Consider the following 20104-nt stretch of genomic DNA (forward strand, 5'->3'; position numbering starts at 1 on the left):
AACGCCGAAGGTGCCGTGAACGAAACTGAATGACTCAAATAATACTAGCGAAAGGTAAGTCCACCATGTCCACCATCAAATATCTTAGTTCTTAGAAAAAAGTATTTTAATTAAACTTCCAAGAAAAACCCGATGTTTCCTTTCTCAGTTCAACCTAATTAATTTCCTCGTTCCTCGTTCCTTGTTGCAATGAATATCAGGTCTCAAAAAAAGCTTCGAAATCTATCATCAAAGATACTACAAGTTCAATTTTTCGGGCATACTTTGCTAAAATCTACGGTAATAAATTTCTGCACTGATCCTGAGGTTCTTTAGTTAGCACTACCTTCAGCACAATTACCTGAAATGACATTTAAACTTAACTGGAATGATTTAAAATAGTACTTCCCAGTGATCTACAACGAATATGAGAACTGCATGAGAGCTTACCTGACTAAACGCCGAAGGTGCCGTGAATGACTCAAATAATACTAGCGAAAGTTTCCAAAAATTCCAAATGAAACTCCTGATGAAAGTTGGCTGGCCTCTGGACCACGAAAGATTAATACCGCAGGTTTCCGAGGACTTCCAAAGGTTGCTGATATTTTTCTGACCTCTGCCAATGATTCTAAAAGGCGCCGTCAAAGGCTTTTGCAGATTCTTCGATTTTTCAACCACTTTTTACAATTGTGTAAGGAATAGCAGGGAGGAACTTGAACGACCGCCAGCGGCGAAATGAAAGCGCTTGACAACCCTTCATACGCAAGGTAATTTTTTTTGGTTGGGAAATAATGCACTGCAATATACATAGTCTTTGAATAAGCCCCTTGTGAGATAAAGCGCAAAAAAAAAAAAACGGAAAGCCGAGCAAGCCAAGGCTTTGCGAGATCTATTTCTCGACAGTCGCTCCTAAGCCTTCATTGTCAGTCAGTCAAAAGATGGCTGAAGAGAATCAAAACGTCACCATCGCCTGCACTGCTATTGGTCAGCCATCTTGTGATACAAAGCAGTTGGTAGCTTGCCCGAAGACAGAACCGACGTGACGAATGGAACCCTGACAATCAACAATGTGACAAGAGGTTATGGTGGAATTTACATTTGTGCATTCAAGCATTTTAAATCAAACTTGGTATCCAGAAATCCATTCGATGTGCCATGATGAAAACTTTTCGAACGTGCAAAACCTGACAGGGCTGCCGTCATGTGAATACAAAAATAGAAAACTATGTAACATGTCACAGCTTGGTGTAAATCTAAGAGGAAGTTATTTGGATTAGTGGAAACAAGAGTCGTGTCACAATTTGAGAAATTTTTTTTAATACCTGGCAACTTCAGTTTGATTTTAACCTGACCTGTAAAAATTCCTGTTGAAAACAATGCATTTATTCTCCACGAAGAAACGTAATATTTGTGATTACGTACTGTATGACGTCAGTTTAAAGATTTGTGATAAATAAGACTCTGGTAAACTCAAAGAACAGTTCACCTCAAGACTCGACAAGATGCGCTTGGGAATGTGTCTTCAGCTTTCGCCGTCATTTTTGCTGTTTTTGGCAATTCTTGGAAATATCACTTTAGCGGTGAAAGGTAAGTCCACCATGTCCACCATCAAATATCTTAGTTCTTAGAAAAAAAGTATTTTAATTAAACTTCGAAGAAGGACCCGATGTTTCCTTTCTCAGTTCAACCTAATTAATTTCCTCGTTCTTTGTTCCTTGTTGCAATGAATATCAGGTCTCAACGAAGCTTCGAAATCTATCATCAAAGATACTGCAAGTTTAATTTTTTGGGCATACTTTGCTAAAATCTACGGTAATAAATTTCTGCACTGATCCTGAGGTTCTTCAGTTAGCACTACCTTCGGCACAATTCAACTGAGTAATGCCGTTGTACAGCCTTCGCGTCCTTCAAAGACACTTGTGAACCAAAATCTTGGTTTTTCGTCAAATGTGCAAGGTAAATGCCATCATTTTATCAAGCAGCATTGATTCGTGCCGTTTCGGGCACTAAAAGGCATACTTTGTTTCTTACCACAGCGTTATAAATATAGGACTTTTTATCACCGACTTCAAACATTATTTGCAGCAGTCTTTACAGCGCCATGCCCCCTTTACCGAGGAAAACTTTTTCTCTTTCTATCAGTTGTGAATTGGAATAAAACATGGAACGCATGTTGTTTTTCTACTGGTTTAGTTTTCGAATATAGAGTTGTGTGGTTTATTTTCTGTCACGAAACCAGAGCTTAGGCATACAATTCCTGTTACTGACAAAAACTCGCTAGTCTCGTGTGAAAGGACAAATCTGTAATAACATCGTTAGAAGTCGATCCAAAATGTTTTAAAACTTGCCCGTCTCTATTGCGTCAAATTAATTTTCTCTACACGACCTCTGAAAGTTGGAGACATTTTCAAAGGTCAGAAGCAGTGCATCTTAGTTTGTTTGACTGCTCATCCCACCAGAGAACGGCCAGAGACTTTCAAAGATAAATCAATCTGGTTTGTTTTAAGCTGCTTTATTTTTCGGTGAATAATTTAACTACAGTCGAGCTTCGTGTAAGCGACCGCCCAAAATGTCAAGCCAATGTGGTCGCTTACGGGAGATGGTCGCTTACGAGAATTGGGTCAAAATTTTGCCTCATTAGCATATGGTACTGCAAAGACTTACTCCATGCCCATCTAAACCCATATAATAACTTTAAGTAGCGACAAAAATTTTCAAGCTTCCCAAAGTATTTATTCAGATTATGATGGTTCGCTTCTGATAAACTACCTAATAAGGCGAACGGAACAAGTCTCATGATAATTACAAATAACGAAGCGCGCGAAGTCTAAAAATAGAGTGCAAATTATTGAAACCCCGCGAGAGTCCGACAACATAAGCATGCTCTGAGAGAAATAGGAGGAAAACGAACGCCAAATTTTCGTTTTAGAAATTGTTTTAGGAACTCTTGCCTACGCGCTCGAATAAGCGTCAAATCTGCCACCATTCCGGTTTGTCTGAGTTATGACGTCACTCGCGCGCTTCGCTATTGAATACAGCTGAATTCGGAAACAACAGACATCGATACCTTCACAATTAAAAACTTAAAAAGCGTGATTGGATATGACTTTTACTGATAGGGAATGTGTTGACCGCGCCGAATACTGTTCTTCGATTTTTAGAGCGTAGTTCCGTTTAACCGTTGACTCAGGGTTCTTGAGAGATTAGCCAAGCGCGCGAAGTCTAAAAGTAGAATGCAAATTATTGGAACCCCGCGAGAGTTACACAACATTAGCTTGTTCTGAGAGAAATAGAAGGAAAATGAACGCCAAATTTTCGTTTTAAACATTGCTTTAAGGAACACTTCCTTTTACGTGCTTGAAAAAGCGTCAAATCTTTCACCATTCCGGTTTGTTTGTCTGAGTTATGACGTCACTGGCGCGCTTCGCTATTGCTTGTAACTATTTAAGACATTTAAGGTCGTTTTTTAGAGACTGATAGAGTACAGTGTATGAGCAATTTTTTCTTTAAATGTTTAAATGTTTTATCCATGTCAAAAGTCAATTTCGAGAAAAAAATCCAGTACTTCCCATTGAGAAATTTTCTGTCTCTTTTGCCACCCAGGAATACAATAATGTTACAACACCTTATCCAATTTCCCCTCTATTATCTTTTAAGTGGTCGTTTTAATGCACGAGGTTAAAAACTAGTCGCAACCGGAGGTTCAACTGTCACAACACAGTACTTAGTTCTTTCTTAAGTTGTTAAGGTTAGATAAGCGGTCACATCATGTTTTATGCAGGGTATTAGGACGGCGAGGATTGGGACGAGTTAATTGCAGAAAAGTGTACGATCTGACCTATCTTAGCGTTTTGAAGGTAAAAGGATCACTTTTAAACATTTTCGGAATCGAAATCGATTCGAAGTTCCATGAACGTGCAAGAACTCACCGGACTGTCATCATGTGCATACAAACATAGAAAACTATGTAACACGTCCAAGCTTGCTGTGAATCTTAGAGGAAGTTATTTGGATTAGTGGAAACAAGAGACGAACATCATAGATCATAGATAATACCCTCTACGGTCTCATAGTCTCTTAGTGGAAATGTTAGTGGAAAACGCGTTAAAATGCGTTTTCACTTCTCTCAATGAATGACTTCTTTTATGTCATGATCAGTAAATCCTCTTCAACTTTTGAAAAGAGGGTTTAACTGCGCTTTGCTTTTCTTTGATCTCATTCCAATTTTAATACGTGTAGGCAGCTTTTCTTTTAAGTTCGTAAACTGGACTTCATAAAATAGTTTTCACCTGTTATTTCCCCATTTAGTGGGTCTCGTAAAATGCAAACGACTAACTGTTGAGTAAAATCACCCTGACTAAAAGTACGCATGTCTGTCGTCACGTCAAGTGTTGTCACGCTAAAGATCTGAAGCATCTCAGTTTGTGACAATTTATTGTTTGTGTCGCTGCAGATGACAGTGACATTTTTTTTTTTGTAATTTCATTCGTCAACAGAAAGCTGCACTTGCTGACAGCGCGATACAAGAAACTCGTCTGGCTCGCACTCAAAGTGATTTTATCGGCGACCGACCTTACCTGTTAACACATTTTATAGGCCCCGCGGTCCACACTACAAAGGAGGAATTTGAAAACGGAGGTTTATTTACACGTTTAGGCCTAACGTCCACACTAATCCGTCATGATAACAACGCTTTTCGAAAACGCTCTTCAAACAGGAGGAATTTAAAAGCGCCGGCTTTGCGTTTTAGTGTGGACCAAAAACGTTTTGAAAACGAAGCATCTCGAAAACGATGGTGTCACGATAATCACGTGACTTCCCTGACCGAGTTTTCCTTGAACACGAATCCAAGATGACCCGTGATTGTTGCGTTTTCGAATTCCTCCGGCCTATTGAGGACAGAAAACATTTGAAGTGTTTTCAGAGTGAAATCTCCGTTTTAAAATTCCTCCTGCGTAGTGTGGACGGGGCTACAGTCAGCTAGCTGCAAGTTAAATATTACGAGTGAGAGTCAATTTGTGTTCAAGTCTTTTTTGTACCATTAATTTTTGGGTCTCTTGTTCTGAGGTAATTTAGTTATGTGCTTGCGAGTTAGTTCACAGAGTTGAGATCAAACGCCGCAGATTTCTTTTGCCGTAAAACGACTGATTTCGGGATTGGATGGAATATTTGTAAAGATTCACTCAGATATAAATACAATAAAACAAGATTGATATTCAGTTTTCAGTCAAAATACCTTAATGTGCGTTTCTTCGTTAGTATCTTAGTCAATGGACTGAGGTCCATCGTTTTGTATGTTCAGGAATTTCTGTGCTGCAAACTGGCAAGCTCAACATGTCGCAAACTTTTCAAGATTGGAGTTGTAGCAGTGGATGTTCACCTCCTCTAAATTGTCGACTGGCTATTTGTACGAACGTTGCATTTCCTCAAGCGTTCAGTGGATCGGCAAAAGTAAGTGTGTAGAATGACTGTACATTATGTAATATTTAAACGCTGTTTTATGACAAAACTTTAAAGTATTAATGTTGCTTGTGCAGGCTTAATTTACTGAAAAAGTTAAAGCATGTTGAAACTTCAACCAGTAGGCTTGCAGTTGTCAGACAAGCAGTTTCAGGTCTGGAGTGTAGTTTCAATTATTTTACTAATTATAATATTTCTGTTACTGATATATTAAAATTTTATGCTTCTTAGGTTCAAGTGCACGTGTCAATAAGCCACGGTGAGGAGTTTTCACGTGTTCACTCGCCTTCTGCTGTGTGGGTTCAGTCCATTAGTACACGTGGATTTGAGGTCTGTTCCCGTGAAACGGGGACTAGATCAAATAAAACTGGAATTATCAACTGGCTGGCCTATCAAAGTCATCCAAAAATGATGCATGGCAGTGTGACTTTTCAAGGAATGTGGACAACAAAAAGCAAATGTGACAAAGTTACATTTTCACAGGTCAGACACTAAACAGACAGAGAGTGTCTCAAGAAGAAACCCGTACATATACTGTATCAACTTATCTCCTTGTTAAGATGAGAGTTGATCACAAGTTTATTTTCTGTTTTGATAAGCAAAGTTAAAAACAAGTTTAGTTACAGAACCCCAAAAGGGTAGTCTGCAAACACATGACGTCATGGTTTACAAAACAAGTGGAACTGAACTTCTCATTTTAGCGAACTACCAATGGATCAATTGTAACATAAGTTTGTGTAATTTACAGAACTTTGGTGGAAGACCTTCTGTGTTTGTCTCAGCTAAGTACGCTCGTAGTACCAAGCCTGATGACGCAATGTATGTTTGGTTGGAGAACGTGAATTCTGGAAGTTTCGAAGTTTGCATCCGGGAATTCTTGCCATTTGATGGAAAACACCAAGACACAATTGTGGTACGTGAAATCTTTTTAACGTGTTTTTGTGATTACGAACAAACATTAGAGAGTTTGCTACAATTGCAACCATTGTCTTCCAGGACACTTTTTTATCGCAACATATTATAGACCACTCCACTTTAAAGAGGTCTTCTTTATCTGCTGCTAGAATACTACACACTATATTTTCCAAAATAATTATTTTTAAAAATTAATACTTTAGTTACAATTTAAATTTATGTCTTACAATTTGTTTGTTTTCCTTAATTCTCTCCGTTTATATACTTTTGTTTCGTCAATACTGGTTAGCTTTGCTGCCTCGTTGTTTTTTGTTTTTTAGAATTTATAATGTCTTTGTTGACAACTTCTTAAGTATTTTCTTTCTCCTTTACAGGATTGGTTTGCTTTCCTTGGCGATGGTTCTAAGTTTAACTTTACGTTGGTAGGAGAAGCGTTTTTTCCCAACGCTGGAAACCCAACAGCTGAGGATAACTATGGCTTCTGTCAAGTGAGTGTATTTGATTAGCAGGTGTCAGTCATCTCGTAAACGTTTTTCATCTCAGCTGAAGGGTGATCCAGCAAACACATTGTCACATTCAACAAAATGGCAATTGCGGGAGTGGTTGTCTCAAGACTATCTTCTGATACCTCCTTCGTATTAAATTTTATTGTAGAGGCAGATTGCAATTTGAGTGGTTTAAGGACGGAACCTACTAAATAGAAAGGTTTTTGCACTAGGTTAGGACCACGCGGAAAACGTAGATATTTGCAAGGGCCATTGAAATCCACAAAGAAAACCTGGGGTAGCATTTTGTCGAGATAATTAGCCTTGAGTCAACAAAAATGCTGACATCGGCATTTTTCTGAAAAACGAAGGACAGGATATTCCTTCACTGATTTCCTCAGTTAGAATTCGCCTTTACATACAGAAAAGCAAACACATTTAAAAAGATCTTAAAACTGCATGGTAAGTGGTAACATAAAAACCATTTTTGGCATGTTTTTAATGATGGTAATAGGACCGAGTGGAGTCCAATTCGGTCTGTAATCATACGAGTGATGAACAAAATCGGACGACCGCGAAACGGGAGTCCGATTTGTTAACCACGAGTATGATTACAGACTGAATTGGACGACACCATGTCCTGTTACCAATTAATCATAACAATTACAATTTCCCACAAAAGTAAAAGTTTCATTTGAAAAAGAGCTTTTAATAGTCATGATTGAATATCATAATCATAAAATATGGAGAACAGCTTGCAAAATGGCTGTCAAGTCTCTGTCAAAACAGTCACCAAAGACTAAACTTCCACAATTTTAGTAAGTCAGTCTCTTGAATTGGTTACTATAGTGATTGTAATCAATGCTGTGATTGGTGGATTTAGTGGAGAAGACTTGAAATGATTGACTCATGTAACTGTCCGATTACAGGTGTCCGATTACAACTTTGCAGATTAATTAGAGCAAAATACAGCAGTTTATGCACCAATCACATTTGAGGAAATTGTAATTGTTATGATTAATAACAAAATCGTCGCAACAGAGCTTTTAGCGTCTCTGAGAGCCTTCCTCTGGTTCAGTTAAAATACAGTCTAATTAACAAATCGAATGTGGTTTAACGTGGTCTGTACTCTTATTGACAACGAGTACGCGTCATCACAGTGGTCAAAATGTCGTGGACTCACCAGGCACAGCTGAGTGAGTCCACAACAAATTTTGACCACTGCGATGACGCGTACTCGTTGTCGATAAGATTACAGACCACGCTTAACCACATCCGATTTGTTTTTTTACCACAATATAAAAGATAACGAAAGAAATCTTTGTCAAAATTTGTTGACAATTGAAAACACCTACTCGGACTTGAAAGTGCACGCGCTGCACCATGCAAATGAGCTAGCTACTTGTACGCGTCAGACTTTCCTTTCAAAAAGTTTTGCAAACTCGCTCAACATGCAGAAACAATAAGAAAAATTGTTTGGGAAAGAGTAATGACGCGTACTCCTTGTCGATAACAGTACAGACCACGCTAAACCACATTTCGATTTTTTTTTTTTTTACCACAATATCAACGTCAAAGAAAATGTTTTTTTTTCAGAGCGCGAGCTGAAAAATGCATTGCGCGACACATTGACGCGAGCAGCGTGTTATGGACTCTTGTCGACAACGGCAAATTAGCCAATCAGATTGCGAGATTAGCAGCAATTGTGGTAAAAATACCTTTTGCTCACAACCAGAGACTAATCACGTGTTGAATAGGCTTGCCACTTCCATTTCATAACATAAAATATAGGGCTAACCACGCGTTTTTTAAAGTTATTGATCTTTTTTGAAAACTTCTACGGTGCCCGTTACATTTTTCTTGTCACCTTCCCTGTAAGTAAAACATTTGCGTATCTCGCACTTGTTCTGCGCGCGCACTACACCATCTGCACGTACATGTTTATAGCTGGATTTCAGTATAATTTTCGACAGATAACAACTAGTTTTTCAGCTGGAAGATGTTAACAGTTAGTGGTTACCGATATGCCGCTATTCTAGTATTCCTGGATTAAGTACAGGTTAAGTAACCTTGATTTGGTCACAGTAGGAAAATTTTGCTTTCATTTTAGTCGTGTACTTGGTATCGTAGTTGATTGTGTCAATGTCGTGTGCGTACGAAAAAAAAGTAGTCACCGTCCTTTAACGCCCTTTCTGTTTCTCTTCACAGCAAGTGCAGTTCAACACCACCTTTTACGCGTCACCAGTTGTACTTGTGTCTGTTCATCATGATTACGATCGTAAAGTGAAGAACCACATTCCACCAGAATACAACATAATAACAACCTGGGTCGAGGTAAGACATAACTCTTTATTGCATGTCTATCAACGGCAGTTTGTTCCTCGTTATTCTCTTCGAAACTGGTGTGTAAACACAGTAGACAAAGAATGTAATTATTTTAAACTTTTAATTAAATTTTAAGTATTTTTTAGTATTTTAAGCATTTTAAATTCACTTTTTACTTATTTCAATATATTCATTTCATCTTTGTTTTTTTTACAGGGCTCAAGTTGATATTAGTTTTGTAACTGAAATAGTTATGGTGTATAAATATTTTCAATTATTATTATCATCATCATCATCACTATTATTATTATTATCATTATTATTGTTGTTGTTGTTGTTGTTGTTATCAAAAGAATAGTCTTAAGCCTATTAGTAATAATCGTTTATTACAAAAAGGTAACATGACGTTTAATATTTGACTTCTCCTTTAGGAAGTTGGTCTGACAGCCATGAGGATTTGCGTCAAAGGCTTGAGTGGATCAGGAAGTAAACACGACCCTCTGTCTGTCAGCTATGTTGTAATTGGAGGTAACACCTGTAATCTTACTCTGGATAAAACTATCATTGAGCTGTTTTACTGAGAACGGTTCAATTATTTACTAATTCACAATTAATTCTTTCAGTTTATGTGTTCAAAAATGATGTTCAGAAGCCGGTTGACAGCCTTTTGAGCGACTGTACCTAGCCTTCAGTACTAGAATTTTGAACGACTATTAAAATAATAAATTGGATTAGTTAGGAACAAATCTTTCAAACTTGATCACTTGCTGATACTCCCTGGTTATGAAATCGAATTGAAATGCAGCCAGATCCATCCGACAGTAGTAAAGGCAAAAGTGTTTGGCAAATCAGAAAAACAGCGGTTAGTGTTCCACGTGTTATCCTCTATTATACACAGACCAACTCCAAAATATTATTTTGTTTTGCAGACCTGAACCCATGCCTTGACGTCCATTGTCCATCATTTGGAGTGTGTAAGACTTTCAGCGCCCATGAAACTCGCTGTGTGTGTTACGAAAACTGCCCTTCCTATCACGACCCAGTGTGCACCGCGAACGGGACAACATACGACAACAAATGCTGGCATGAGCTGAACTACTGTAGAGGATTGGAGAATAATCGCGTGTATCACCCAGGAAGCTGTGAGGGTAAGGAAGGGGTTTTGCGTTAAATTCAGCAATGTACTTGTCTGTTCTAATCTGGTATCGCAAGAGGCGGATGGCTTATCGGTTCCAGCGCATGTGGTTCCGGTTTCTATAGTTTGAAACTAACTGGACAACTGCACCTGAAAGGGACTCTTAACATTTATATTTCAAATTGGAGAGCCGGAGAAATTTTTAAAGTAATTTGTATAACCCAAGAAGACACTCGCACCGCGATGAAGTATTTATTCACTGACATACTCACTGCTTGCTCGCTGATTTACATATAACGCAGTCTTTCTAAATTAAAATCTAAAGATATCAGGTCTTTGATGATATTCTAGTTGTCTTTACATTCTTTCTATGGGTTATTTACTTAAAATAAGATCAGACAATTGGCAAATGATGGAATGACTAATTTTTTTAAATTTATTGACAGGCTTTCCAATTGTGCATGGTCGAGTAAAACTTCTTCGTGTTCCAGAGTGGTCCGATTCAAGCTGTCAGACGGTTGTTTTTCCGCCTTACCGCTTTTATCCAGATAAACAGGTCCACGTGCAGATAACCGTCAATCACATGAATCTAAACGATTCTGTAACCGTGCACGACGTCATTACTTCTTGGACTGAAAACATCAATACAAAGAATTTTACAGTTTGCGCAATGCAATCTGGGAGAAAGAGCAAGAACTTTAATCCATTCGCGACTGTTGATTGGATGGCGTATCAGGGAGCACCGCCCGAAGGAATGACGGGAGAAATCAAGATGCAGAAATGGTGGTCTGGAACAAAGTGCGAAGATGTGACTTTTCCTAAGGTAAGATTAGCAGCCTATTCCTTTTCCTGATTAAATTCAATTTTTCGTGACTGGTGGAATTCTTGTGCAATTGTAGGTCAGAAACGAGCTAACAACTGCATAAAAATGAAAATGCCGTGACCTACAAAACAATGCTAAGTAATTTTACGACAGAAGTTTCTTCTTTTAGTGAAGTTGTCGTGCTTTCAAACAAATTTGTACCCTACTTTACCGGATATTTCCTAGACTTTGTGACATTCTAACGAGAATTGTAATCCATCAAATATTTCCGCTCGCGCGCGATTGGTCTAAACGCGTCACGTGTCCGAATATTCCCCAGCTAAAATTGGGAAATATCCTCGGATATTCCCCAATTTTCAAAACCCGCGTGTTGCGAAAAAGATATGAAGGGTTATAAACACAATAGCCTCAAAGCTCACAGTTTTCCTCGAGCTACGCTCTCGGAAACCTGTTCGCTTCTCGGAACAGATATAATGTCCGCGGACAAATATCCGAGCATATTTTCGCGCCAAATGGAAAGTATTGTTTATATAATTTTCACTTAAAGTAAAAAGCAGTCATTAGCTCTTTGGCGCGCGTATATAGATTTTCCTGGTAAATAATGTTTTTGTCTATGTGAAAAAGTTGATAATAGCATTTTTCCTTGGTTCACATTCAAACTACGACAATCACGCCTTAAATGTGAAAAACCTTTCAGTGAAAGTCCTCGTCATGGTCTTGGTTCAGCATGACATGTACATCTCATGGTGACTGGGTCGATTGTATGAAGCGCATTTTCAGCTGGGAATACTGTTAAAAAGTGATGTTACGTTCTTCAGTTTGATTTCACATTTACTCCTTGCACTTTTTCAGAACAAGTTTAAGGATGAGCCTATAGTACTCACAACAGCAGAACATCTAAGGACTGGTAAGGAGTATGATGCCGCGCTGATCTGGACAGAGGATGTAACCAAGGACTTATTTAAAGTCTGCCTCCGAGAACTGCAAAACTTTGATGGAAAACATGAAGATATTAGTGTCGTACGTACTGCATAACAAAATAACACAACAAATGTTTCAGTCAAGTAAGGCTGCGTGGAGAGAGATTATCTATTTATCCACCTTCAGCTACTTGGAAAATGCTGAAAATACTAAGACACTATCCTTGAAAACCCCACACCTAGACTCCTCACCCCTTCCAAATTTTGCTTCGGAACGGTTTTAATGTAGTGCCGATGTTCAGAAAACATGGATAGGCGAAGCAAGACTATAAATTTAAGTTTTGAATCCGTAGAATGATTCTCTCTAACGCAAAGTGTATCAAGTCTCTTTTAATTAGTTATGCAATCCAAGTGATAAGATTTCATTGGGGACCAGTTTTAAGAAAGAGCCTGTTTTTTTGTGTGTGTGTGTGGGGACAGAGCTTTTCTTAGGCTTTCCCAGAAACATTTTGCCCAGGGAAGTCTAGGAGATTTTGTTTTAATTGCCATACTGAATCCCTGGCATTTTATTACAGAACTGGTTGGCGTTTTCTAAACTTCACAAACCGCCCTTCACTGAAGATGGCTCTGTCAAGTTTCCAAACACAAACCCACCGACAGATGAAAACAACAACGCTTTCTGCCAGGTAAGTTTACAGCTGCATTCAAAGTCAATTACCGATGTGAGAAACAGAGAAAGCGGAATTTTGTCTTAAGATGTAGTTCTAGATGAAAATAAATTAAGCATTTAAGAAGTTGTCTACGTTTCCATATGTGTACTAACAATATGACTTGCTGCTAATATGGCGCGCATTTGCGGTGTAAAATGCGCTTACAGTTAACTGAGAATATAATGTAGAGATAATGCCGTGTAGAACCAGTGTTATGGAAAGGTTCAATGGTTCTTTCATGTTATAGTTTGTGCAGTTTGCACGAAGTTATAACATTACACCATCAGTCCTGATATCAGCCAATCACAGCACAACAGCAAGTGGAAACTTGGCACCAGTTCATAACGGTATCACAGCATGGATTGAGGTAAAACATAATACATTGCTACTTACAACCAATTACGAAATATACGCTTTTGAAAAATTCTTCCCCTCATGGGGAAATTCATTGTTACCTATGTGCTGTTTGGTGTTTCAATCATTGTCTGTCACATATTAGTATAAATATTCTAGCGTTCTATCACGAAGGCCGTTCTCTGATTGGCTACGCTACTCACTATCTATTCTGTGATGGATAGTGAGTAGCGTAGCAGTGTGCCCTTGTTAACAAAATGACGGCCGCTTCTTGGCGTTTTCGAAGTGTCTGTGAAAAGGATTTAGATGAAGTTTGAGCGACTAGAAAATTTATACCAAAATAATTAGATTATTCGCTCTCGATCTCTATGCGTGATCGTTGACTCGGGCCGAGCCCTCGTCAACTATCATGCGATAGAAATCTCGAGCTCATAATCGATTCTAATTGTTTATTAGTTACTGAGTCATAAAAATTACTTGAGATTTTTTGTGTATTTCTCATTGCCAGTTTATAAAATGTTGTGGTGCGAACAAGACATCATTATTTAGAAAATTTTACTTCCCTTAAAATTATTACACGTCCTGCACATGCAGACGAATGTTGCCATCATCATCATCGTCATCATTTTTAGCAGTATCAATAACTAGAGCACTATGTTGTTTTCATACTTGCAGAACAAGAATACGTCTGGATTCAGAACTTGTGTCAAGGAACTGTATGCAACAAGATATGATCCACTGTCAGTTAGTTATGCGGTCGTAACAGGTTAGAAAATATATTTTTTACCATGCCCAGTTGAACAAGAAATAATCCCTCCCCATTTATTAAACATAAAGCGCTCACAATGTTTACTCTTTTATCAGACATCTGTGATCCTGGTTGGAGCTACTTTAATGACTACTGCTACTTCACAAGTGTAACTTGTACAAACTGGACCACAGCGGTGCAAAAATGTCGACAAGAAGACTCAGTCCTTGTTGATGTCAGCAGCAATGAAGAAAATGTGTATTTACAACGTCGACATAATGGCGCCAGATCTTGGCTGGGCTTGAATGATAGAACCATAGAAGGCAACTTTACTTGGGTGGATCGAGGAGAAGGAAACTTTACAGCTTGGGCCAAAAATCAACCAAATAATTTCAGAGGAGAGGATTGCGTCCATGCACTTGGTGTCAAATACAACTACGAATGGAATGACGTGCGGTGTAGTGATTGTCATCCATACACTTGTAAGAAAGGTAAACTAGGAATCATTGTGATTAGCCTGGCCGAAGTCGTAAACAGTAGTGAATGTTTAAATATTTCGATTTAAGGATGCATTAGTTGACTTACAGATGTTCCTCAACGTTGTAATCTTTTGTGCTTTGCTTGAAGATAGGCTTGAAATAATTGCGAACCTTATAATCGGACATAAAATGACCAGGACTTTCATACAAATCAAATCAAAAATCAAGACTTTATTTATCCACGGTAAAGGGGCCCTGCACTGAAATAAAAGAAAAAATAATTAATACCGAGAGATACAGAGATGAGAGCCCAGGATCAATTTGAAAATTTATCACAACCGTGCATTATCTAACATCAACAGAAAAATGAACAACAACAAAAACAAGGTTTATCCTTTTTTCACAATTTACACATCTAACCGATTTTCCAAAAACATTCCCGCTATTTTTGTGCAAAGTCTTTAAGACCGAGTTTACCAGAGGACCAGGCAGGGGTGATACATGCCATCTCTCCTTTTTGGATGAAACTTTGCCAGATTGAAGGTACTACCCAACAACTCTAAAAGACAAAGTGGGCGGGCTTGGTGATTTTTCCCTTAGGAGTTAGACCACCCCCGCTGGTTTTTTGCCCAAAATCCCAAAAATGTCACTAAGATAAGCATCAAATTTAAACACCGCTTCTGCTTACAGAATATATTAAATTTTATTGATATTTCACACAAATAAAGATTGGACCTATCTTAGTTCACACCAGGAGTTTCAAGTCATTTGAAGTGACAGGTGCCAATCAAGGAATGTTATTTCCTACCCATGTCACGCAACATTTAGCTATAAGGCAAATTAGCTCAAATTCTGACTCAAATATTGCTTAAGTCCAACTTTCTAAATCAAAACTAATTTCATCACAGTTTAGAGTCACCCTTAGCCTGATGAAATCAAGAATAAAATTTTTGGCATCTGTTATTTTTTGGTAACAAAAGCTGTTCAAACAACATGACAAGGGGCTAGTTTTAACAAAGAGACAAGGGCGAAATCTGAAACTATTAGATATTATAGAATCAGTTTATCAAAGTTTTTCCATGTTAATGTCATTAACAAAGTCTTTGAATATTATTTAGGGCAGTGGAAGCTCAGTGAATGCAAAACTCTTTGCAATACCCCTTAACCCTCGGATGTACAAGGGGGGGTTGGGGTTGGATGCCATCCCCCAACAAGGTATTTTCAAAATTTTCAAGACGGTTTCCTCTAAGGGGCTGAAACTTTCAGTAGCCGTTCATTCATCCCTCACGAATATTTTGATATGTCAATTGTGTGTCCATTATTTTTTGTTTCCATAGCAACCCCTAGTTTCATGTAGGTTTGGCCAAAAATCAACTTTTTTGACCTAATTCTGTATTTTTTCCCAGTTTTCTTCATCAAATTCCAGAAATTCACCAATATGTACATTTCATAAGCACTTTGGCTTGATTTTGTATCAATTTTCGTTATTTCTTGACTTTTTAAGAAAAAAGTAAAATGCAAGATGGCGGATCCACGATGGCGGGTCAAATGACGTCATTTGACATTATGACATCACAGCCATTGAATATGGTATCATTTTTTTAGAACAAGCTCAGGGCTATCTAATCAATGTAAGTTTAGTACGCTGTGCGTTAACAGAACAAAAACCAGAGGGGGTTCCTTCCATTTCCCCTTTATACCACAGTGAGGGTACGGGTTAGCTTGTACGCCCAAGGGTTAAATAACAGAGCAAAACACCTAAATGCTATTCGTACAATCTAAATATGGGAATGAACGGCCGTGATGTTTGAATTCTAAAACATTGACTAGTTAGATGAGAGTTTTTCTCGGCCTAACTTGCTTTTTAGATTACTCTTGAAACCCTGCTCAATCATCACAGGTCAAATACTTGATCTTGCAATTGATTAATGTCAACTCTTACTTTACACTCGGCATACAAACTCATCAATCCTGAGAAGTATTCTTTGCTCAAATTATTGTTTGCCCTCATATATTAACTCTTGAGCTCACCGAATGAAATTATCGATAGAGACACGGTACATGTTTTCTATTTCTTAACTACATGTATAACAGTTCAATAAATCGCTTCAGAAAAAGGTCAGTGTCCCCACAAAAATTTATTGCCGATTCAATCCATCACTATCAAAACAAGCGCTTTAAAATACATTTCCATGACCTCTTCATAGCAGAAAGCGTTGCAAAGGTATGTTTCGTCCTGGACGTGTCGGTATGACATTTTCTTCATGACGAGATTCATGCGATTCTGAAATTCGCAGCAGGGTATGGGTTCTAATTTCCGGTGAGTTGTGTTACGAGATCGAAAAATCTCTCATTGCTGTGTACTTTGTGGTAATCGACCTGTCACGCATCTCACCGCAAGAGTAACAGAAGAAGACCAGACAAGAAATAGTCATGCATTGCGAATGGTTAATTATTATGACAGCGATAGTAACATTCAAGATTGAGCGCCGGAGAGAATGGTCATATGTGAACTATTATCCGTATTCACGAGTGTTCGGATACTATGCAAACCGGACGCAATTTCGAGTGAATTGTCTTACAGACCTAATAATACACATGAAAAAATTACTCGATTCTGATTGGCTAAGAGCAGTGCAGTTCAAGTGTAACACAGTGCAAAAAGTGTAACATCAGTGCAAAAAGTGTAACACCAGTGCAAATTACACATCAAAATTCTGGATTATGATTGACTGAAAGATAATAGGAATTTTTCTAAGAAAATGATATCAGGTAAAATGATGACGAAAATTTTGTGTTGAAACTTTGAAAAAAGTTTTCTCAAATAAGAAAAAATGGCTCCAAGAAAGATCTTCCGGCACTTCCTCCGCGCGAATTTTTTCATGTTTATATTATTAATAAGTAATCATACGGTTTTTCTCGTTCAATTTTGAGTTAATTTGCACTTGTGAGTTTTTCAAAAAGCTGAAATTACACTCGCCGAAGCGGCTCGTGCAATTTCAGCTTTTTGAAAAACTCACTCGTGCAAATTAATTCCAAATTGAACTCGAAACCGTATGATTACCTATACGAAACCTATAACTACCGTAGCAAGAACAGTTTATCCATGGTATTGTTGAAGTTTGCACCGACCTTACCAAATCGATCACATTTGGCGCCAAGGTCGATGGACCTCGATGGTTTGGCTCGGAAAGGAAAAGGTATACGGTCGGTTTCCACTAGTTCTAGCATTCTTGCTAACCCAATTCGACGGTAAAAATCTACAAGGCGATGAATGATCGTTTCAGTGGAGTTCAAAACAATCAAACTTTGGTAAATTCCCTTCCAATCGATGAAATGGCGGGAAGTGGTGAGATTTCCGCCTACTTGCTCGAGACGCCGCCACCTTCACCAGAAAATATAAAGCGTGTTCAAGCCCTGCAATGTCGAAGCAAGTCTGGTTAAACAACCGTTGCAAGCCTTGAAAGAGTTCGAAAAATGCTTAATGGTCCTAGGATCGATCCTCGGCTAAAAATGAAGTGGGGGTAAGTCCTCATTGCATCACAGCGAGTAAGTCTATTGTTGTCATTGTCACTAAAACACAAGTGTCACAGTGAGTGTAGTTTTTTGCCCTGCCTATTCAAGGTTACACATCTATTGAATTTTGACCACTAGATACACTTAAAAATATTTTAAATGTTCATTTTATCACTAATTGATGACTAATTTATTATTAAAATATTACTAAACTTGAGAATTTAATTTTGATTTGGCACTAAATATTGTTAAGCCTCATTCCTGAAGCAACAGAACAGCTTAGCCTCTCTAGGCTGTGGTTCTGTGAGAATGTATTCTCCGGGTGTTTTCTATGGAACTAACCGTCAAGCTTATTTAAATGTACTTTCATGCATAATTTTGAGGATTTAAATTTTAATTGTGTTGACACCTAAATGATATTGTTTGGCTTAATCCCTGAAGCAGCAGAGCAGCTTAGCCTCTTTAGGCCGTGGTTCTGTGAGAATTCGTTCTCCGGGTGTTTCATTGGGAAGAAAAAGTCAGGCTTACTGAAATTAAACATTAATACATAATTTTTGATCAATGATTTAAATCTTAATTGTTTCCATACCAAAACAATCTTGTTTAGCTTAATCCCTGAAGTAGCAGAGCAGCTTAGCCTCTTTAGGCTGTGGTTCTGTGAAAATTTATTCTCTGGGTGTTTCATTGGAAACTAACAGTCAAGCTCATTTAAATATACTTTCATGCATAATGTTGAGGATTTAAATTTTACAGTAATTGTATTGACACCCAAATGATATCGTTTGGTTCAGTCCCTGAAGCAGCAGAGCAGCTTAGCCTCTTTAGGCTGTTGTTCTGTGAGAATTTATTTTCTGGGTGTTTCATTTGGAACTAACAGTTAAGCTCATTTTAATATATTTTAATGCTTTTGAGTATTTAAATCTCAAATAATTATTATTTCATTGACACCCAAATGATATTGTTTGGCTTAGTCCCTGAAGCAGCAGAGCAGCTTAGCCTCTTCAGGCTGTGGTTCTGCGAGAATTCATTCTCCGTGTGTTTCATTGGGAACTAACAGTCAAGCTCATTTAAATATACTTTCATGCATAATTTTGAGGATTTAAATCTTAATTGTATTGACACTCAAATGACATTGTTTGGCTTAATCCCTGAAGCAGCAGAGCAGCTAAGCCTCTTCAGGCTGTGGTTCTGTGAGAATTTATTCTCCGGGTGTTTCACTGGGAACTAACAGTCAAGCTCATTTAAATATACTTTCATGCATAATTTTGAGGATTTAAATCTTAATTGTATTGACACTCAAATGACATTGTTTGGCTTAATCCCTGAAGCAGCAGAGCAGCTAAGCCTCTTCAGGCTGTGGTTCTGTGAGAATTTATTCTCCGGGTGTTTCATTGGGAACTAACAGTCATGCTCATTTAAATATACTTTCATGCATAATTTTGAGGATTTAAATCTTACGGTAATTGTATTGACACCCAAATGATATTGTTTGGCTCAATCCCTGAAGCAGCAGAGCAGCTCAGCCTCTTTAGGCTGTGGTTCTGTGAGAATTTATTCTCCGGATGTTTGTAACAGTCAAGCTCACTTTAATATATTTTAATGCTTTTAAGGATTTAAATCTTAAATTATTTTATTGACACCCAAATGATATTGTTTGGCTTAGTCCCTGAAGCAGCAGAGTAGCTTAGCCTCTTTAGGCTGTGGTTCTGTGAGAATTTATTCTCCGTGTGTTTCATTGGGAACTAACAGTCAAGCTCATTTTAATATATTTCAATGCTTTTGAGGATTTAAATCTTAAATTATTTTATTGACACCCAAATGATATTGTTTGGCTTAGTCCCTGAAGCAGCAGAGCAGCTTAGCCTCTTCAGGCTGTGGTTCTGTGAGAATTCATTCTCCGGGTGTTTCATTGGGAACTAACAATCAAGCTCATTTAAATATACTTTCAAGCATAATTTTGAGGATTTAAATCTTAATTGTATTGACACTCAAATGACATTGTTTGGCTCAATCGCTGAAGCAGCAGAGCAGCTTAGCCTCTTTAGGCTGTGGTTCTGTGAGAATTTATTCTCCGGGTGTTTCATTGGGAACTAACAATCAAGCTCATTTAAATATACTTTCATGCATAATTTTGAGGATTTAAATCTTAATTGTATTGACACCCAAATGACATTGTTTGGCTCAATCCCTGAAGCAGCAGAGCAGGTTAGCCTCTTTAGGCTGTGGTTCTGTGAGAATTTCTTCTCCGGGTGTTT

At 38.0% G+C, this 20104-nt stretch overlaps 1 protein-coding gene across 1 annotated transcript; it reads left to right on the forward strand.

The window, feature by feature from the left end:
* Nucleotides 1–1300: 1300 nt before the first annotated feature.
* Nucleotides 1301–17407, forward strand: LOC110045887 (uncharacterized). The gene is made up of 14 exons (XM_089286992.1): nt 1301–1566; nt 5282–5430; nt 5671–5922; nt 6188–6352; nt 6729–6842; nt 9048–9173; nt 9596–9692; nt 10094–10312; nt 10746–11122; nt 11975–12142; nt 12618–12728; nt 13000–13119; nt 13782–13872; nt 13971–17407. Exons 1-14 carry the CDS (start codon nt 1482–1484, stop codon nt 14417–14419), a joined length of 2523 nt encoding a protein of 840 aa, XP_089143118.1. The 5' UTR covers nt 1301–1481; the 3' UTR covers nt 14420–17407.
* Nucleotides 17408–20104: the final 2697 nt, after the last annotated feature.

Source organism: Orbicella faveolata, unplaced genomic scaffold, assembly GCF_042242905.1.
Source record: "Orbicella faveolata isolate gen_17 unplaced genomic scaffold, um_ofav_v1 contig_14, whole genome shotgun sequence".
Lineage (NCBI taxonomy): Eukaryota > Metazoa > Cnidaria > Anthozoa > Scleractinia > Merulinidae > Orbicella > Orbicella faveolata.

Coding starts and splice junctions, on each gene's coding strand:
- LOC110045887 (XM_089286992.1), top strand. CDS start 1,482: ATGCGCTTGGGAATGTGTCTTCAGCTTTCGCCGTCATTTTTGCTGTTT. Junction 5,923..6,187: donor ACAAAGTTACATTTTCACAG/GTCAGACACTAA, acceptor TGTAATTTACAG/AACTTTGGTGGAAGACCTTC. Junction 10,313..10,745: donor TCACCCAGGAAGCTGTGAGG/GTAAGGAAGGGG, acceptor ATTTATTGACAG/GCTTTCCAATTGTGCATGGT.